The 22,390-nt window shown below is 39.6% G+C and overlaps 1 protein-coding gene across 6 annotated transcripts in view; it reads right to left on the bottom strand.

Moving 5' to 3' along the window:
- The window catches only part of daam1a (dishevelled associated activator of morphogenesis 1a), a 185,301-nt gene that overhangs the window by 25,772 nt on the left and 137,139 nt on the right, over window positions 1-22,390 (bottom strand). For 5 of the 6 annotated variants that reach the window (XM_072568840.1, XM_072568842.1, XM_072568844.1 and 2 more), the window contains 12 exons: window positions 21,835-22,168; window positions 20,026-20,136; window positions 19,671-19,774; window positions 19,527-19,593; window positions 19,310-19,427; window positions 18,640-18,778; window positions 18,445-18,503; window positions 17,646-17,837; window positions 17,081-17,391; window positions 16,616-16,723; window positions 9,510-9,539; window positions 7,210-7,316 (listed from right to left, as the gene is read on the bottom strand). In XM_072568840.1, coding sequence (XP_072424941.1) covers window positions 7,210-7,316; window positions 9,510-9,539; window positions 16,616-16,723; window positions 17,081-17,391; window positions 17,646-17,837; window positions 18,445-18,503; window positions 18,640-18,778; window positions 19,310-19,427; window positions 19,527-19,593; window positions 19,671-19,774; window positions 20,026-20,136; window positions 21,835-22,168 — 1,680 coding nt within the window. The remainder of the gene's footprint in view (window positions 1-7,209; window positions 7,317-9,509; window positions 9,540-16,615; window positions 16,724-17,080; window positions 17,392-17,645; window positions 17,838-18,444; window positions 18,504-18,639; window positions 18,779-19,309; window positions 19,428-19,526; window positions 19,594-19,670; window positions 19,775-20,025; window positions 20,137-21,834; window positions 22,169-22,390) is intronic. The other variant, XM_072568846.1, reaches the window with a different exon arrangement.

Here is a 22,390-nt window from a genome sequence, read left to right as displayed (position 1 = left end):
AGTCTCTCTGTGGGCATTTCTCTCAAGCTGGAAAAAACCCCAGTACGGAAATTTCAAATAGCAATCTTGAATCTCAAATAGTTCACCTTAAGTTGTAAAATGCTGAAGTGAACAAAAGTCCACCAAGCTGCCAAAAGAGCCTTCACAAATTGTTACAAAATCAATCACTACAGCTACAGAAATACTTAGAAGTTAATTCTCAACTTCAGACTCAGAACCAATATGTTACTAAATCAAAATTCAAAACCCAAACTTAAAATACAAGATATTACAAATGTAAATAAAGAAGACAGTTTCTTTCACAATGCTGACAACAGGATAGAGTGGGAGGTAGATGGGCCAAATGCTGGCAAATGGGACTAGGTCAGATTGGGACATCTGGTTGGCATGGATGAATTGGTCTATGATTCTGACATTCCACACTACCATCTCTCAATTCCTCCACTTTTGCCAAGCTATCAGACTGCTTTTCCAATATCCTGTACTGGATTAGCAGAAATTGCCACCAATTAAATATTTAGAAAAATGAATCCTTCATTTTCAGTCCACATTTTTAACATTTACAAGCCATCAACTTAATCACTGCCATTGGCCAAAGATTAACCAAGTCTGCAAAATTTTGGTGTCGTAAGATGAGAATTCAATTGTGGCATCAAAAAAAAACCTATACTACATTCATAACAGTTTATCTGTGTTGTATGCCTGATAGCCAGTTGGTGAAGGAAGAAAACAAAGCCAAAGTCAACCTTTGCTCAACTTAAGTTTATTCAAAAAGAAAGTAGAAATTTCATATAGTATACTGCTGATGGGGACCAGATTTTATTCATTTTGTGACATGTGGGCATCGCTGGTTGGCCAGCATATATCGCCTGTCCAGAGATGCCCATGAGAAGGTGGTGGTGAGCTGCCTTCTTAAACTGCTGCAATCCACCTGTTGAAAGGTGAAATTCCAGGATTTTTGACCCAGCCAACAGTGAAGGAATGATGATATATTACCAAGTCAGGATGGTGTGTGGCTTGGAGGGGAACTTGAAAGCGCTGGTGTTCCCATATATTGGCTGCTATTGGCTTTCTAAATGGAAGTGGTTGTGGGTTTAGAAGATGCTGTCTGAGGATCATTGGTAAATTTTTGCAGTGCATCTTGTAGATGCTACACACTGCTGCTTCTGAACATTGTTGGTGGGAGGGACTGGATGCTTGTGGATGTAATGCAAACCATTTTTTGTCCTGGATGATGTCAAGCTTCTTGAGTGGTGTTGGGGCTGCACTCACCCAGGCAAGTGGGGAGGATTCCACCACATTCCTGATTTGTGCCTTGTAGATGGATAGGTTTTGAGGAGTCAGGTGGTGAGTTACTTGCCACAATATTCCTAGCTTCTGACCTGCTCCTGTAGCAATTTATGTAGAGAGACCTGTTGCGTTTCTGATCAATAGCACCCAGGATGTTGATAGTAAGGGATTCAGTGATGGTAACGCCATTGAGTGTTAAGGCAGCAGTAGTTAGATTGTCTCTTGTTGGTGATGGTCATAGTCTAGCTTTTGTGTGGCACAAATGTTACTTGTCATCCCAAGACTGTATATTGTCTGTACCTTGTTGCATTTGGACATTGACTGCTTCAGTGTCAGAGTCATTGTGAATAGTGCTGAACATGGTGCAATCGTCGGTGAACATCCCCCACTTCTGACCTCCTGATAGAGGGAAGGTGAGATTAAGCAGCTGAAGATGGTTAAGCCTAGAACACCACCCCAAGGAATTCCTACACAGATGTCCTGCAGCTGAGGTGACTGACCTCCAACAACCACAGTCATCTTCCATTGTGTGTCAGGTATGACTCTTAACGACCAGAGAGTTTGCCCCCTGATACCCACTAATTGCAGTTTTGCTCGAGCACCTTGTCCGAGCACTCATTCCAATGCAGCCTTGATGTCAAGGGCAATCACTCTCGCCTCACTTAGCAAATTCAGCTCTTTTGTTCATGTTTGAACCAAGGCTGTAATGAGGTCAGGAGCTGAGTGGTCCTGGCAGAACCCAAACTGGGTGTCACTGAGCAGGTTATTGCTAAGCAGGTGCTGCTTTATAGCACTGTTGATGACACATTCCATCGCTCAACTGATGATCAACAGTAGACTGATGGGGCAGTAAATGGCCAGGTTAGATCTGTCCTACATTTTATGTACAGGACATACTTTGGCATCTTCCTGACAATGTCGAAAATTGCCCGTGTTGTACTAGTATATTCCAGTTAAAGTTTAAACTGGGTGTTACTAGAGTGATTTTGTTGAAATACATTTACCCAAATGACACATTCATTATTAAAAACAAGGAAAAAAACAGTTTAAATCCAAATCGACTGACATATTGCTTTTCTGGGATGCAGTCATGCAGTGGTAATGTTGACTAGTGATCCAGAACGTCAGGCTGATGTACTAGAGAAACGATTCAAATCCCCCATAGTAGATGGTGAAATTTGACTTCAATATAAAACAAAATCTGCGAACATGTAACCACATTATTAGCAATTGTCAGAAAACCCATTGGTTCACCTATGTCCTTTAGAAAATCTGCCATCCTTCCCTTGTCTGGTCCACATACAACTCAGACCTGCAATGCTACTGACTCTTTGCCACTCAGTTCAAAGCAATTTGAGATCAGCATTAAATATTAGTCAAGACAGCGACATCCATATCTCATGAACTAACTTAAAAATCCTGGCACTCCCTTCCTCACAACATTGTGGATGTACCTATACCACATGTACTGCAGTAGTTCAATACCAACTCAGGAGCAATAAGTTGCATCCTTGCCAGTGCTGCTTGCATCCCAAGAATTAATAAAACACCAGCTAGCATCTTCAGATTTCTGTTGCCAATAGACAAAATAAGTAAAAAGTTTAGTACATTAGTACATGACAATGACCTGACCAGCATAGACAGGAGTTGATAAGACAATAGCTGTCAAAATCATTACCAGAGATTATGGTCCTTCGAATTTCAGAATATTGCAATCAACTTCTATGAAATGGGGGCATGGTTTGCCTCCCCCCATACAACACGGAAATAGACCCTTCGTTCCAATCAGTCCATGCTGGCCCATATCCCTCCAAATCTTTCCTATTCATGTATCTATTCAAACATCTTTTAAATGTTGTAATTGTACCTGTATCCACCACTTCCTCAGGAAGTTCATTCCACATACACAAACCACCCTCTGTCAAAAGAACTTGCCTCTCATGCCTTTAAAATCCCTCTCCTCTCACCATAAAAAATTGCCTCCTAGTTTTGAAGTCCCCCAACTGAGGGAAAAGAAACCATTAACTCCACGCCTCATTATTTTATAAACTTCTATCAGGTCGCTTTGCAACCTAAGTTCCAGCAAAAAACGTCCTAGCCTTTCTTTATAACTCAAATCTGGCAACATCCTGGTATGTTAGGCTATGAAAGAACTGTTAGAATGGAAGAACAGCTCCATATTTCTGAAGGAGTCCTGATGGGGATCACACCTCAGAACTTCAGCTAGAGGTTGGCCAAGTTGAAGTCACCCAAAGAATGTGCTACTAAGATACCACCAACACGTCTCCTGTCCCAAACAACCGAAACCATTGCTGTCCAACCAAAGATGCCTACTGCTCAATTCTCCACCATATTGTAATAAGTCAGATCACAACGCTGCACTCTTTCTCCCAGCTTACAAGCAGAAACTGAAACGTGAGAATCTGGAATACAAAGTCGTACAGTGCTGCTCTGTGACTGCTTGGAATTGGTGGACTAATTCATATTCAAGAACTCAGCAGCCAAAGTAAATGAGTATGCCACTACTGTCACAGACTTCTTTATTAAGCATGTATATGACCACCTGCCAAAAAAGTTAATCTGAGTGTTCCCCAAGCGGAAATCACGGATGAACTTGAAAATTCACTCCCCACTGAAGTCCAGGTCTGAGGCGTCCAAATCAGATAACCCTGGCAATATACAGGAAATGTAGGTATGATTTTCACACAGCCAAGAGACCATATCAGACTAAACTAGAGTCCAAGACTAATCACACAAACTCAAGCCAACTGTAGTGAAGCTTACATGATAGAATAGGCCACAAAGTAAAGTCAAATGGATTGCTGACAACAATGCACTCTGTTCATTTTGAACAGAGGTCAGCAAAATGAGGTCACCTACTATGGCAGCCTCAGGCATCTACAGCCACAGTCATCATAGGCGTCAGATCAGCCTTCTTGTGAGTCAACCTGTGGCAAACAACTGAACCAGATGGAGTCCCCAGTTATGCAGTCAGATCCCGCATGGACCAGCTGGTGGGAGCATTTGCAGATGTCTTTAATCTCATCTTACAACGTGAGGTTCCCACACTTCAAGACAACCACGACCATTGTGGTGCCAAAGAAAAATAAAGCAACATGCCTTAATGGCTACTGCCTACAAATTTGCTGACGACAACACCATAGTGGGTCAGATCTCAAACGACAAGACAGAGTACAGGAAAGAGATGGACAGCTTAATGGCTTGGTGTAAAGGAAACACTCTCTCCCTCAATATCAGCAAATTGAAGGAGCTGGTCATTGTCTTTAGGAAGCAGTGTGGAGAACGTGCCCCTGTCTGTATCAAATGGTGCTGAGGTAGATATGGTCGAGAGCTTTGCGTTCTGAGGAGTAAATATCACCAATCTGTCCTGGTCCATCCACATCTATGCTACAATCAAGAAAGCAAACCAATGCCTCTACTTCCTCACAAGGTGAAAGAAATTCAACATGTCTACAATGACTCTTACCAATTTTTATACATGCACCATAGAACACATCCTACCCAGATGCATCACAGCATAATATGGCAACTGCTCTGCCTAAGATCACAAGAAATTACCAAAAAAGTAGTTGTGAATGCATTCCAGTCCATCACAAAAACCAGCCTTCCATCTACTGACTCTGTCTATACTTCCCAGTGCCTCAGGAAAGCAGTCAATTCGATCAAAAACCCTCCCACCCCAGTTATGCACTCTTCCACCCTTTTTCATCAGGCAGAAGTTAGAAAGGCTTGAAAACATGCAACAAAAGATTTAAGAACAGCTTTTTCCCTGTTGGCAGCAGACTTATGAATGGCCCTCTCATATTAGAATTGGTCTTTCTTTGCTGCTTCTCTGTAGCTGTAACACTATATTCTACCATTCTCTTCTATCACCCTCATGTACTTATGCAAGATTTAATTTGTTTGGTTAACATGCAAAACAATACTTTTCACTGTATCTCAGTACAGGTGAAATAATAAATCAAATCAAACCAGAAATGGAGAGTTCCCACCTTTTGTAATGTAAGGGGTAAGATGGCAATCTGCACAAGATTGCTATTACTCAGAAAATATGGCCCTGCATATTCTTAAAAGAAGTTGTGACAGTTGTTCATGGACTGTAGGCATCAATAGGTTACATTAGCACAATCAGCAATATAATTAAATGTAATGTTCCAACTATAAAGAAAAATAAACAACTTAGATTTATATTGTGCATTTCACAATCTCAGAACATCCCAAAGTGCTTTACAGCTAATTAAGTACTCTTAAATTACATTTAATTTTGTTCTATAATGTTTATATCCGCACAGTACTAATCAATTTCTTTGAGAATAATGCCCAAGCTTCAACAGATTTGTATTTGCAAGTAGTATAGAGTCAACTTTGAAGAGGAAATGGAATCACAACAATATCTCTAACTTGGTTACAGACTTAAAGACTGTTGCAAACACACAATGGAGAGAGGAGCTTCCCGCACCTCCGCCCTCAGACCCCACCCCTCCAACCGTAACAAGGACAGAACACCCCTGGTGCTCACCTTCCACCCTACCAACCTTCGCATAAACCAAATCATCCGCCGACATTTCCGCCACCTCCAAACAGACCCCACTACCAGAGATATATTTCCCTCCCCACCCTTTTCCGCCTTCGGCAAAGACCGTTCCCTCCATGACTACCTGGTCAGGTCCACGTCCCCAAACAACCCACCCTCCAATCCTGGCACTTTCCCCTGCCACGCAGGAACTGTAAAACCTGCGCCCACACCTCCTCCCTCACCTCTATCCAAGGCCCTAAAGGAGCCTTCCACATCCAAAGTTTTACTTGCACATCCAATAATATCATTTATTGTATCCATTGCTCCCGATGCGGTCTCCTCTACATTGGGGAGACCGGGCGCCTCCTAGCAGAGCGCTTTAGGGAACATCTCCGGGACACTCGCACCAATCAACCACACCGTCCCATGGCCCAACATTTCAACTCCCCCTCCCACTCTGCCGAGGACATGGAGGTCCTGGGCCTCCTTCACCGCCACTCCCTCACCACCAGACGCCTGGAGGAAGAACGCCTCATCTTCCGCCTCGGAACACTTCAACCCCAAGGCATCAATGTGGACTTCAACAGCTTCCTCATTTCCCCTTTCCCCACCTCACCCTAGTTCGAAACTTCCAGCTCAGTAACTGCCTCCATGACTTGTCCAGACTTGTCCTACCTGCCTATCTTCTTTTCCACCTATCACCTTCATCCCCTCCCCCACTCACCCATTGTACTCTATGCTACCTTCTCCCCACCCCCACCCTCCTCTAGCTTATCTCTCCACGCTTCAGGCTCACTGCCTTTATTCCTGATGAAGGGCTTTTGCCCAAAACGTCGATTTCGAAACTACTTGGATGCTGCCTGAACTGCTGTGCTCTTCCAGCACCACTAATCCAGAATCTGGTTTCCAGCATCTGCAGTCATTGTTTTTACAGAGGAACTTCAGGTGCAGAGGTTGCAGAAGACCAAAGAGACTAAATCTAGAGCAAGGGAATGAATTATCTCATTAAAAACTAGAGCTTGCAGGCTGGTAAAGTTCTGCAAATCAGGGAAGGGTGGGAAAGATCTGAAAGTTGGGGCAGTGGCAGCAATGCAAGTACAGTTAGTATTAATAATTTATGTTGGAATTAATGCAGAGAATCAGGTACACTGATATGCCAATTCAAAATCCCAATTCAACAAGTTGCCTTTTCCAACAGTCACACTGGTACTAAAAGTTGCCCGACCTTCTCAACAGTTCTGGACTGTACTTGTGCCAATTATATGCTTATAGCTTCAGTTTTTTTCATGTTTGAATAAACAAGCACTCAAAAACACCTTATAATTATTTTAAGAATTTAAAATGAATAGTGTCACGTTTTCTTATAAAAAGAAAGCAATTACCTGGATAGAAGAATGTTGCAATTCTGGGCTCTTCGCCCATCAATGACTGATAGTTCTTTCACTTTCTTGGTGGAATTAAATGAGTCTTCATTGGCATCTGTCTCTTTCTGTGGGCCAAGAAAATATTACAACAGTAATTAACTTGAATATACCATAGAAGACTTAACCATGTAGGCAAATTTTATTCATGGGGCTACAGTCACAGCATGTTTGTAACAATTTAAGAAATCAAATAACACTATTTCCAGGCATTTGGATCATCTCTATAAAAGTTTTGAGGGTTTTGAAAGATGCATAGTTAAAAACATTTCCAAGTATTATCAGCTCTGTGTGTGGATTTGGTTATCACATTATAAAGACAACCCCATTAATCAACGCATGCTCAATGGCTTCATTACCTACTTTAGACCAAGACTTTGCATTAAATGTGTCAATGAATAACACGATGTAAATACAAATATACAATACAAAAATTATCTGGAAAGCATTCAATCTGTTTTATAAGTTAAGTTCTCTCCAGTCTGGTAAAACGTTAAGGTATCAAATTAAATTTGGCACTAGTAGAATCACTGTATCACTACAGTGCGGAAAGAAGCCATTCAGCCCATTAAGTCTGCATCAAACCTCCCACCCAGACCCATAATCCCATGTATACAATGGCTAACCCACAAAACCTACACATCCCTAGGCAGTAAAGGACAGTTTGCTGTGGTCAACCTACCTCACGTGCACAACTTTGGACCAAGGGAGGAAACACACACAGACCCAGTGAGAGCATGCAAATTCCACACAGACTGTCATCCAAGGCTAGAATTGAACTCAGATCCCTGGCACTGAGAGGCAACAGCATTAACCACTGTGCCACCCAAATAGATGTATTTATAACTTAAATTGTCATACATTTCCTTGGCTTGATAAAGTTTTGGATTGTAGATGAGCAACAACTAAGCTGTTGCTTTCAGCATGGATAGGAACGGAAGCCAACTTCTGTAAAGTATGACAAAACATTTCTTAATAGATATCCTGTCCTTCTTAAACAGCTGTTAGACTAGGAGTTGTCCAGCTTTATGCTTACGGGGGATGTTAGTGTGCTTGCACTGCCAACTTCCTAAGCAAAACACATGTTCAATTTTCAGGTCTCATTTGAATAATGCTGTTCAGCTTTTAACGCTAAATTATTTTCAGCTGACTATCTGTTTAGACTGGACACACAAATTCAGCACAAAACTTACAAATTTAGGCAATTTTTGACATTATTTAAATGATTCTGTTGATAAACAATCCAATTTGAAAATCAACTACACACAAGATCACAAAGGCCTTGAATAATCACTATCAAGTTGGTAGATTATTAGTTTAGAACAATTAGCTTTAGTTCTCTGATGAGGAGGAAAATATCGGTTAGAAATCACAATTCTAGATTCATATCCACTGCCTGATAGTGTCCAAGGGTGGACACTGGATGAGGTCAGTGACAACCTTTAGGGAGGTGTCTTGCATCATTCAGCAACAAAATGAAGGCAGAGACACAGAATCGCTAAACAGATAAAATAGCAAATGCAGGAAAATCGACATCTATGAATGCATGCAATATGCGTAAGCTTTTTCTAGAAATCTCTCAATTATTGGTAATCTATATGGCCTGAGAACTAAAGTGGCATTCTGTAATCAATGCATGACAGATGGTAATGTAGTAGGAAATCATACATCACTTAAAATGTTATGTTCCCATTTTAGCAAATAAAAATACAAAGTGACCAGTAGCTTGTTGCATAAACTGAAATATGGAACATTAACAAACCATGTCCTTAAATTTTAGGTGCAAAGCAAAGTGCGTTTGCAATTTGAGTACTGAAGTTAAGCAATGAGGGTGATTTTATTTCAAAAGTGTATAAAATTTAATATTATAAATCATGCTGCAACCCATTAAGTACAGAATTGTCAGAGCCTGTTTACAACTTTAATAAGGTAAAATTAATTAGCATAATATTCTACTTCCCCATTTATCTTGGTGATAACTCTATTTCCAAATTATTCAATAATCAGGTTCCATTGTAACAATGTTTACATGCTCGGAGTATAAATTTATACCTCTGCACAGTTTTCAGTGGATTAGAAAATATTACATTAAATTATTTGTCAGTTATGCTACAAAAGATACAGCTGAGAATACTCACTAAAATTGACATATACTCAAAAATCAAACAACTAACTTCAACGAATATTTTCACCACCATAAACCTGGCACTCTGATTTATATACAAATAGATCCCTTTTGCTTTATCAAAGCACATGCTTACCTGTTTGGAATGATTGCTGAGAAAGAAGTCCTAAATGCAGGCCAAAAGCATAAAAAGGAGGATAACAGGTAGCATCAGTTAATAGCAATTTTAAAAACTGCAGTTCAGCGATTGTTGCAAAATTGAAAATAAAATAGATACAGCACAATAAAGTGGATAGAGCATTATCAGAATGTAATTAGAGATTTTCGCACAACAAGCAAGAATGTCATCTGCCAAAGTTAACCCTTTCACCATGTGGTAGTAGTTCAGGCTAAATTACAATGAGTGCAGCTTTACCAGAATCTGGATAATATTATTATCAAATTATACATTCCAAACATACACTGCTCACAATGTCAAAATAGATACAACATTTCAACAATCCTACAGAAGTGTTTAAATTTGTAACTTCAATACTGTGTGGACTAATGATGATTTTATAAAATGTTACTGAAGCTTGTTGAGATACAGATGCTCCTGAGAAAGGTTGGACCATCTGAACTTGTTCGGTAATCAAACACTAAAGCATCATAATATAATGCAACAAGCTACGTTGTCATGAACCAGACCAAACCCCCTCAAAATATTTTAAAGGTGGTGGCCGAGACCCCAACTTTTCTTAGTGTGAAAGGCAAGTGTAAGGCGTTGTGCTCCAAGTGCAATTCGATTGGTCAGACCGCCAGGCTTGAAGCAAAACACGTTTTATTGTTATACTATAGTTAAAATACATTCAAAATAATTTAAAAATTAGCTTTACTATCACTATCGAAATATTTAAGATACGATGCGTTATATACCCACTGATTAGTTGTTCCAAAATAGTAACATCCCATAAACAAACTCTTGGCAGAGGCAAATTCAATAAAATAAATTGTTTCACATGCAATTCTAACAGCAGAGAGAGAACACCCCAGCTTTTAGCTATACCTGAGAAAAGAATTACAGCTTCCACATCCAGCTTCCAGACTTCAGCAACTACTGAAAGTCAAACTAAATTCCTGATACTCTGGGAGTTTGACCCCACCCATTTATGCTGCTTCTATTATTCCAACCTTTCAAAAAAAAACCTGAGGCCTCACAAACTGTTTAACTTTATTGATTTGAAACAAACCACCCAGCATCTCTGTCTCAACCTCACTTCATTAAAAAAAAAGGAAAAAATACATCTCTGAAAGCCATGGTATTGTCACAGCTATGTCATCCAAATCTCAGAATTAATTTAAATAAATTGTATTAACATTTCTGCAATATTGTATAAGCTTAAAAGGCAATTCACACACCAAATGTTTTAAAAATCTTAAAAAGAATATGCACGAGATTCAAAATGAATTGAACGATTGAATGTCTAGAACGCAAGGAAGCATTTTTTCTTGTCTGCACTTATCCCTTGCGAGTGTAATCTAAAACTAAGTCATACTGTACAGTTTGGAGTAGGCCACTGTATTTTTCTGCTTGTGCTTCTTCATTTTGTCTTGTAGGTGTAATGGCTTCTGCCACAAATATTTTCCATGTATTAACAAATGTAAGCATAAACAACTTTTTACTAATTCCTCTCTCATCACAGAATCTTTTACTAGCTACTCAATAGTTCAGAATGCAAAGGATTTGGTCCTTCTACATTCAACAGCCAAAATTAATGTTTTAACCTCCACTGAGAACAGGGATAGGAATAGATCTCAATTTTATTTTCCCTGTCCAGTAGCAGTGGGAGACAGAGCAGAGGTGATATTGGAGACCAGGAGGCTGTCAGGAAGGTAAGGACTTAGTATAAATACTTACCTTCAAAGCCCACGGTCGTCTTCTTGTCTGGGAGCAGCGGGTGATAGAGCAGTGGTAACGTTGGATACCAGGAAGTTGTTGGGAAGGTAAGGACTTAAACTAATGGGGCAGGGGGCTGGGAACCAGAAAAGCCGACTAGTAGACAGTGAGGTGGAAACTAGAGACTGTAAGGATCATGAAGTTAGCATTACCAAGAGGAAGAGTAGGCAGAGAGCAGATAAACACAAAGGAACCGGTAATCTGAAGAGCATATACTTTCATGCAAGGACTATAATGGGTAAAGCACATGAAACTTGGGGCTTGAATTGGTGCCTGGGAGCACGACATTATTGCGATCACAGAGACTTGGTTGAAAGGAGGGCTTGATTGGCAACTAAAGCATATTATATAGCATATAGATGCTTCAGACAGAACAGGGAGGGAAGAAAGAGGAAGGGGGAAGGAGTTGCATTGCTGGTCAGGGATGACATCACAGCTGTGCTGAAGGTGACAATATGGAGGACTTGAGCAGTGAGGCATTATGGGTAGAGCTGAGAAATAAGAAGTGTGCAGTTACATTGTCAGGGCTGTACTACAGGCCTCCCAACACTGAGCATGAGGTAGAAGAATAAATAGGTAAACAGGTTATGGAAAGATGTAGAGGCAACAGGGTGGTGGCGATGGGAGATTTTAATTTTAGCAACATTGACTGGGATACACTTAATGTCAGAGGTCTGGATGGGGAGAATTTGTAAGGAGCATCCAGAAAAGTTTTCTAGAACAGTATGTTAATAGTCCAATTAGGTAAGGGGCCATATTGGACCTGGTGTTGGGGAATGAACCAGGCCAAGTGGTAGGAGTTGCAGTGGGGGATTTCTTTGGGAATAGTAACCACAATTTAAGTTTTAGAATATTCTTAGACAAAGATGAGAGTGGTCCTAAGGGAAGAGTACTAAACTGTGCAAAGGCCAATTATATCAAAATTCAGCAGGAGTGAGGAAATGTGGATTGGGGCCAGCTATTTGAAGGAAAGTCCATACCCGAGATGTGGGATGCTTTCAAAGGTAGGTTGAAGATCAGGAGAAGCACGTCCCTTTGAAAACAAGCGATAGGAAAGGCAAGATCAGTGAACTATGGATGACAGGAGAAATTGTGCGACTAGCCAAGAGGAAAAGGGAAGTGTACATAAGGTCTAGGCAGCTAAGAACAGAACAGGCCTTCAAGAAATGTCGGGAGAGTAGGACCAATCTTAAACAAGGAATCAAGCTAGCTAAAAAAGGAGATCATGAAATAACATTAGCAAGCAGAATTAAGGAGAATACAAAGGCCTTTTATTCCTTAAAAAAGCAGCAAGAGGGTAACTAGAAGAAGGGATTGGTCCACGAAAAGATAAGGAAGGATGGCCATGTTTTGAACCTGAGAGAATGGGCGAGATTCTCAAATGATTACTTTGCATCAGTGTTCACAAAGGAGAGGGATATGTTCAATGTTGAGATCAGAGATAGAAGTTTGTTTACTCTGGACCACGTTGACATAAGGAGGAAGACGTGCTGAGTAGGCTAAAGGATATTAGGGTGGACAAATCCCCAGGACTGGATGGGATCTATCCCAGGTGGTGTGGAAGGAGAGCGCGGAAATAGCTGGGGGTCTGACAGTTACCTTTGTAGCATCTTTATACACAGGTGAAGTCTTTAGTTGGTAGGATTAGGGAAAACCCAAAGACTTTCTATATGTCAGTCAGGAATAAAAGAATGACTAGGGTAGGAATAGGTCCAATCAAGGATAGTAGTGGGAAGTTGCGCGTGGAGGCTGAAGAGATTGGGGAGACACTGAATGAATACTTTTCGTCAGTATTCACTCAGGAACAGGACATTGTTGCCGATGTGAATACTGAGTCACAATTAATTAGAATTGACGGCTTTGAGGTATGTAGGGAAGAAGTGTTGGAAATTCTGGAAAGGGCGAAAATAGATAAGTCCCCTGGGCCTGATGGCATTTATCCTAGGATTCTCTGGGAAGCAAGGGAGGAGATTGCAGAGCCATTGGCCTTGATTTTTATGTCCTCATTGTCTACAGGAATAGTGCCAAAAGACTGGAGGATAGCAAATGTGGTTCCCTTGTTCAAGAAGGGGAGTAGGGATAACCCTAGTAACTATAGGCCGATGAGCCTCACTTCTGTTGTGCGCAAAGTCTTAGAGAGAATTGTAAGGGATAGGATTTATGAACATCTGGATAGGAATAATGTGATCAAGGATAGTCAGCATGGTTTTGTGAAGGGCAGGACGTGCCTCACAAACCTTATTGAATTCTTTGAGAAGGTGACTAAGGAGGTGGACAAGGGTAAAGCGATAGATGTGGTGTATATGGATTTTAGTAAGGCATTTGATAAGGTTCCCCATGGTAGACTACTGCAAAAAATATGGAGGTATGGCATTGTGGGTGAGTTGGAGGTTTGGATTAGGAATTGGCTGGCTGGAAGAAGACAGAGGGTAGTAGTTGATGGTAAAGGCTCATCTTGGAGTGCAGTTACTAGCGGTGTTCCGCAAGGATCCGTTTGTCATTTTTATAAATGACCTGGAGGAGGGGCTAGAAGGTTGGGTGAGCAAGTTTGTGGATGATACAAAAGTCGGTGGAGTTGTTGACAGTGAGGAAGGATGTGGCAGGTTACAGTGGGATATAGATAAGTTGCAGAGCTGGGCAGAAAGGTGGCAAATGGAGTTCAATGTGGGTAAGTGTGAGGTGATTCACTTTGGTATGAGTAACAAAACAGATGGGGTACTGGGCTAATGGTCGGATACTGGGTAGTGTGGATGAGCAGAGGGATCTTGGTGTCCATGTACACAAATCTCTGAAAGTTACCACCCCCAAGCAAATAGTGCTATGAAGGCGGCATATGGCGTACTGGCTTTTATTGGTAGAGGAATTGAGTTCTGAAGTCCTGAGGTCATGTTGCAGTTGTATAAGACTCTGGTGCAGCCTAATCTGGAGTATTGTGTGCAGTTTTGGTCGCCATACTATAGGAAGGATGTAGAGGCACTGGAATGGGTGCAGAGGAGGTTTACCAGGATGTTGCCTGGTATGGTAGGAAGATCGTATGAGGAAAGGCTGAGGCACTTGGGGCTGTTTTCATTGGAGAAAAGAAGGTTTAGGGGTGACTTGATAGAGGTGTACAAGATGATTAGGGGTTTAGATAGGGTTGACCATGAGAACCTTTTTCCACATATAGAGTCAGCTATTACGAGGGGGCATAGCTTTAAATTAAGGGGTGGTAGGTATAGGACAGATGTTAGGGGTAGATTCTTTACTCAGCGGGTCATGAGTTCATGGAATGCCCTGCCAGTAGCAGTGGTGGACTCTCCCTCTTTATGGGCATTTAAACGGGCATTGGATAGGCATATGGAGGATAGTGGGCTAGTGTAGGTTAGGTGGGCTTGGATCGCAACATAGAGGGCCAAAGGGCCCGTACTGCGCTGTATTTTTGTATGTTCTATGTTCTAAGTGCCAGAAGACTGGAGTGTTGCTAGTGTTGTCCCCCTATGCCAGAAGCGTAGTAGGGATATTCCAGGTAACTGCAGACCAGGTAACCGGGCCTAACATCAGTGATGGGAAAGTCGCTGGACAAGGTTCTGAGGGATAGGATCTATTTATATTTGGAAAAGGATGAGCTTATCAGTGATAGGCAACATGGTTTTGTGCGGGGCAGATCGTACCTTACCAACTCAGAGTTCCTTGAGGAAGTGACCAAGTTGATAGGAGGAAGAAGGGCTTTAAGGCGTTTGTTAAGGTTCCCCATGGTAAACTAATGGAGAAAGTGAAGTCACATGGTGTGCAGGGTGTTCTATCTAGGTGAATAAAGAACTGGTTGAGCAACAGGAGACAGAGTAGTAGTTGAAGGGAGTTTCTTGAAATGGAGAAAGGAGATGAATGGTGTTCCACACGAATCACTGCTGGAGCCACTGTTGTTTGTAATATATATAAATGATCTGGTGGCCTGATCAGTAAGTTTACAGATGACACGAAGATTGGTGGAATAGCAGAAAGCATAAGGGACTGCCAAAGAATTCAGGACAATATAGATAGACTGGAGAGTTGAGCGGAGAAGTGGCAGATGGCTTTCAATCCAGGCAAATGCAAGGTGATGCATTTTGGAAAGTCTAATTCTACAGCGAACTATACTGTAAATGGAAGAGCCTTGGGAAAAGTTGCTGAGCAGAGAGATCTGGGAGTGCAGGTCCATTGTACCTTGAAGGTGCCTGCACAGGTGAATAGAGTGGTCAAGGAGGCATATGGTATGCTTACCTTCATTGGAAGGAGTATTGAGTATCAGGGCCGGCAGGTCATGTTAAAATTGTACAAGACATTGGTTCAGCTGCATTTAGAATATTGTGTACAGTTCTGGTCGTCACATTGCCAAAAGGATGTGGACGCTTTGGAGAGGGTGCAGAGAAGGTTTATGAGGATGTTGCCTGGTATGGAAGGTGCTAGCTATGAAGAGAGGTTGAGTAGGTTAGCATTGTTTTCATTAGAAAAAGGGGATTGGGGGGACCTGATTGAGGTCTACAAAATCATGAAGGGTATAGACAAGGTGGATAGAGATAAGCTTTTTTCCCCAGGGTGAGGGATTCAATAAATGAGAGGTCACATATTCAAGGTCAGAGGAGAAAAGTTTAAGGGGGATACACACGGAACGTACTTTACACAGAGGGTTGTAGGTGCCTGGAACATGTTGCCAGCAGAGGTAGTAGAAGCAGGCACGGTAGATTCATTTAAGGCGAGTCTGGATAGATACACAAGTAGGTGGGGAGCAGAGGGATACAGGTCCTTAGGAATTGGGTGATAGACAGTGATTGGGTTTAGACAGTGGATTTGGATCAGCTCAGGCTTGGAGGGCAGAAGGGCCTGTTCCTGAGCTGCAAATTTTCTTTGTTCAATTCTGTTTAATCTTCTGTTAGCCTTTCTCTACTGAATAGGAAATGATCATACTAACGGAAGATTAAGCTGTTTATTGATCTGCGACTCAGAGTTCGAAACATAATTTAGATCATGTTGGTGATATCACTACATTTCTCAAAATCGCGCAGAACTATCGGAAATATGGTGGTTTACAAGTCCATCTATCATTACAATGGACAGACTACCATAACTGCTAAACACTAAAAAGAAAGGAATGCAATGTTTCATTGCTAAAAAAGCAAAACTACCTATTTTGTTTAGTCATCCAATTTGCTGAGAAACAGTAAATCAGAAAAGTATTTGAATATAAAGCATTTCTTCGTAATTGATCTAATCAACACATGGTTCAACGTGCAGGGTTTTATGCCTATATTAGTACCATGTGCTGGAAGCAGAAACTTAATTCAAGTTACCTGTTGCCTTTGGTAAGCTGAAAAAGTCTTTTCTATGTCTTCCAAGTCAAGTACTTTGAAAACATTCAAATCATCAATGTCCATCCAGATTGTTTCCACAAGTTTGTTCTATTAATATGATCAAAAATTTAAAAACTTCATTGGGTAAATTATTTTAAATACAAATCATTTTTGCAAAGATTATAGAGCAAATATTAAATGAATTAATGTTCTTTGTTTTATAACTTTTTTAGATTTGTTGTCGAATACAGATCATGTAATTTCTAATGAACTATTTTAAACATACCATAAACTCTTATTTTTAAAAAAGTATATATTACTAGGAAGATTAATTATAAAAAAGTCATTCAGTGAAGTTTATGCACATTCAATTAATACAAATCAAACATTATCGTTTTTGTTAGGACAAGATTATTCAAGACAAAAATGATATCTTTCTTATTCTATGAAAGAAGTACAACAAACCTCTGGTAATTTGGACCAGTTGAAGGATTTTAAAGGGTTTCCTGGCTGAGGAATATTTTTCTTCTTGAGTCCGAGGCCCAAAGGTGCTCCAGGTGGTGGCGGCACACCACCCAATAATGGTAAACCTGGAGGGGGAGGGGGTCCACCTGGGGGTGGGGGTGGGGGTGGTTGTGGCAGCACAGATCCACCTAATGGCAGTGGTGGTGGCAGTGGAGGATGATCACCTACTGAGGGAAGTGGAGGTGGTGGTATTGGACCACCTGGGGCTCCAAGTGTTGAAAGGGGTCCACCAGGAACTCCAGAATATCTTGCTCTCTAAAATTGAAGCAAAATTGCAAAGATGGTATTAGGCAATGAGCAACCACATTTTAACTTGATCAATTCCAGACCCTTCTGTGGAAAAGAATAGCATACCAATGTACTTATGTTTATTTTTGACCATAGTGACATATACACCTTTTCAACTGTGTACAACAATTAGCTAATCCTTTCTTTACAATACTTTGAACATTGTACTTTTTACACTTAACTAGTAGTAAAGCATCCTCAAATTATTAATAGAAACTTGCATTGCTTAGATCCTGGATCTGGGCCATCAGATCAGCTGCTTGTTTCTTAGCAGCTTTGTGCTCTTGAGATTCTCTCTCCAGCTTTTCTTTCATTTTATTCAGTGTTTGCATCATCTCCTCCTTTTCTTGTGTCTTAGCTTCACATTCCCGCTCTTTTTTCTCTAGTTTTTGCTGTAACTCATTATGTTCTGTAAAAGGATTTTATTTTAGATTTGTTAAAGGAGATAGATACACATAGAAAATATAGAGTCCTAAAAACAATTACTCCAGTTAATTAGATTTTATTCAAATAATGTTTACTGTTGTTTTCAAGCCAAAAATAAATTCACAAAAACAATGTCCACACAGAAGATCCTAGATTCAACCCTAAGTTCAACTTAGTTCCAGCCAGCTTAAAACAACAGATTTTAGAGGGCTTTATTTGTGATGATTAGCTTTAAAAGATGTCAACAAGAGTAGAAATGTCAGTCAGTATTCTCTTCATGCTTGATACTTGACTTATGCACGAAGATCCAAAAATACAGTATCACCACCATGTCATTCTACCTGATGAATATTTTTTAATACTACATTTCACTCTAAGTTTACACAAGGAATTACTAGTCTGAAGAGTAATTGGAGGGTACTGACTCCTATGAAACAGCATCTTAATCAGTAGTGTCAAGAGAAGACAAAAGAATTTGAAATGGCAGTGCAATTGCAATTAAAAAGTAGCACTACTCTAATGGCTGAAATATACATGTCAGAGCAAAGTTTAAAAACATGAAAGTTAAGTGAATAAAATAATGAACACACCTTTTCGCATTTTTTCAGCCTGTTCCTTCCATTGTTTGACTTCATTTTCATTAACCAACCTATTTATGTTGAACATTGATTAAAAACACAGTCACAATAAGATTTAGCACACAATGAGAATTAATCAGTCTTCAAAATCAAAATTCCCAGTACTGCCATTTTAAGATAAAAGGAAAATTACAGAGAATGACTTACATTCTAACAACATTCCTCACATTGAAGTTTTCCAGAGGAGTAACATCGGGGTCATGCCCTTTATCATTCTGTAAAACTATCTGCTGCAATATTCGATCAAGCAGAAGCCAATATTGTACAGTGTTTCCACTTCGCTTATCTGATAAAGGGAAATATTAAAATGGAAAGGAATCAAGAGTAGAATTCACAAACCAGTTAAAATTCCTTTGAATGAGATCAGTGATGAAGAGTCAGATTACTGTTTAAAAATAAATCCACAATATAGATTAAAATGATTTATGTCAGAGTTTCTGCTCGAGTATAAGGAATGCAAGTCCATGAACAAAGTTTAGGCAAGGAATAGTGTTACTGTAATTTAAATAGCACAGATTCATGTGGCTATTTTGGAATAATTTATACTGTATTAGCATACTTAAGGAAACCATATTATCCAATTGTTTTTAAAACAGACTTCAAACATATTTCTGAATCTGGATTAGTGGTGCTGGAAGAGCACAGCAGTTCAGGCAGCATCCAAATAGCTTCGAAATCGACGTTTCGGGCAAAAGCCCTTCATCATGAAGTCATGCTAACTTTCAGATCAAGTTTTTGATTTCTTTTCACTTTACTCACTCTGACTTAAAACTGAATGCATTGCTTTCCCCTACATAAAATGGTCCACAGTACTCACATGGCATTTGGAGACAATGATGGAGAATTGACATAAAGTGCGGGTATGCATCTGTATAACTGATTTTTTTCTTTACCAGTTCAAATACTTGGGTGGCACTCTTCGTGTCGATGTGGACCTAAAACAGTACAATCATCAACTTTGAGTGAACAGACCAAGCTTTGTATTTGATTATTTGGCAATGGCATTAAATGTAAGCAGTTACCCAACTACTCACCATCTCAAATCTTTTCGCTAGTTCAATTTCATCCTCGTTTCTAAGCATCTCAAAGAAATCCAAATGCCTAACAAATAAACAGAATTAGTATAAAAACAGCATCAGTATTTTAAATATTATTTTCTGCAAATAAAGTACACTTACCTATCTAAAGTTGCATTTTCATGTTCACGTAATTTGTCAATAACGGGCTGAATACCTAACATCAAAAATTCATATCGGAGATGAACTCTGAAATCAAGACTTTCCTATTGAAAGGAAATAAATAGCGTTATAATAATAAATTTCTTTTCTCCATGGTTATAGATTTAAAAATCTAACTTGTAAATTAGCTGGAACCAGAAATGGCCAACAACAGTATTGTCAAACAGGTTGATAGCAAACAATTTTACACCACATTCGAAAAACTGATACACTATGGACAGGTGATAAAGTAGGCTGTATTACTGGCATTGACAAATTTCAACTCCTCTGAATAATTAAGATAAAAATGTCTCACCTCCCCTGATCCTTGACTTAGAACAGCATTAATGAAAGACATAACAGCAGTTTTGAGATTCACTTCATCCTTGTACCTTCCTGTATTTCTGTCCAAGTCATTGACTAAAGTCTGAAGAGGAGACAATGGGCCACACAATTTGATAATAAAGCAATATGGGCATGCATAAAAATACTGCAGAGAAATATAAGCACCTAGTTTCAAACAGAGGTATCTAATGTTTTCATTTTTTTCACTGTAATCTCAGATTGAAAACCAAATTCCATTATTCCTGAAGGATTAAAATTTAAACAGAATTTTAATTTTTCAAAAGTATTTTTCATAACCTTTAAAAACATTTCCCCAATGATTTAATACTTATTGGTGCACTACATGAGAGTTATAAATGCTGATAAAGTGCAAGTCATATTATGTACAGGCTTTACGAACGAAAGAAAAAATATAATGACAAATGGTTCTTTTTAAAAACCTCTTCAGGATAATTTTAATATTTCACTGAACATCAAGGAGAATGCCATAGCACTGGAAGAGTAACACTGAAGTTTGAAGCCTAATAATGATCAACATTAGTAAGTTGACAGGGTGGTCAGTTCGGACCAGGACCTGAGGAGCAACAGGAAAGACATTGACACTTCCAGTTGCCTTTGCTTAGAATTCACAAAAGTCAGAGTCTTGATGCCAGAAGCATAGAATGTGTCTATTAATGACACCTAGGCTTATATAGGAGTGGGAGTACTACACATCTGTCTCTAATTGCACATGAAGACAAAGGAATGAAAAAATATCAAGACGAGATTGTATTTTTCCATCCACAATGAGAGTCTTCTCTCTTGACACAGTGATGTTGATTTGTTGCAGATCCTACCCCATATCCAGATGTAGTTGATATTCAGGTAGTGAACTGCCAGCTTTGAATTAGCAATGAAGGAACCAAGAAAAAAGTAAAAGATGCCAGATCTGGTCTCCAAATGCTTGCTCACTGTCGGAGTCTGTGGTTGGATCTAAGTGCTGCTCTTCATGTAACCTAATACATATGGTCATCTTATCATATAGTTACAAACCATACTTTACTGTAACAACACATCTCTCAGCATTGCAATAAAAGTTGTTGGGCAATAGATAGCAAAAATTTCTATTTAGTAACTTTAGTTGTTAAACATCTGCCCAATTGTCCGAAGTTACTCTTTAGCATTTACATTTTAAACTTGAAGAATTTAAAAAAGCAAATTTTCAAAGGTGACAATTAAAACAAAAGCCAAACATTAGACTGGCCATTCTGGAAGCATTGAGTTGATCCTGACTTTATCTGTCTGTTCAGGATATTAGCCCAAGGCACAATATAAAAAGTGAAACTTCACAACATCAAATTAAAGAACTATAAAGTTAGGCTAAATCAACTTTCTATTAGAGAAAGATGTAATTTGCACTTTTGTTTTAAATTATGAGTGAGGTGAATAAGTGAAAACACACAAATTACTTGAGAGAAACTGCATAAAAGAACTGACAGTTACAAAGTTTAGGGATCATGAGGTATCATTGTCATAAACTATTATATGGTGGACAAATTTTGCACATTCTATATGCTACCAGGATTACATATCATTGCTACAATTAGCAGGCATCATATATAAACTAAACCAAAAAGGAGTTAGGCAGAAGCTCCTTACACAAAGTCAAGATACATTTATATAACATGCGCCTTGGTCTTATTTTAGTGAGGTGGGTGGGTGCTCAGATTTTTGCATGAATTAATCACATATTTAATTCCATTTGATAAAATTGCTGTTCAGAACCAGTGGAAAACTGTACCTGAAAACGTGTTCTTTCACTGGCGTATTTCTGGTAGTGCAGCATTGCCTCCAATACCTTCTTGTGACCACCTGGCACCAAACACACAGCACCCAAAATTTCTAGGACTGCTACTTTAGTCTTTATATTTTCTGTTGTAAGACTTTGAGCTATTACATTAATACTCTCTACATGAGCCAAAACATGGGCCCTGCCCTGAGAGTTGTTCATTAGTGCTTTAATGCAGCCTATTAGAGAGGTATGTATTCGGGATTCTGATGTTTCGTAGTCCATACTTTTCAGAAAGTTCAGAATGCATGTTAAGCCATCCAAGTCAATGAATCTGGTAACAAACCTGCCAAAACGGAAGAACATCAAGATTCAAAACAAGTAAAATAATTCAGTTGATCATATACAACTTAAAACACATGGTAGACTATAATCCTTCTGGATGAATGGTTTATAAAAAAGTTAACTGTGCCATTCATGTGCGCCATTGTGCATTTCTAACTGAATTAGATTGTAAAACAACTAAAGAAAGCAGACTTGCAGAGAAGTTGTTAAGTAAATTTACAAT

The sequence above is a fragment of the Chiloscyllium punctatum genome, chromosome 4, assembly GCF_047496795.1.
Source record: "Chiloscyllium punctatum isolate Juve2018m chromosome 4, sChiPun1.3, whole genome shotgun sequence".
NCBI lineage: Eukaryota > Metazoa > Chordata > Chondrichthyes > Orectolobiformes > Hemiscylliidae > Chiloscyllium > Chiloscyllium punctatum.
Note: the sequence above shows the minus strand (reverse complement) of the source record. Positions and strands in the feature narration are given on the sequence as shown.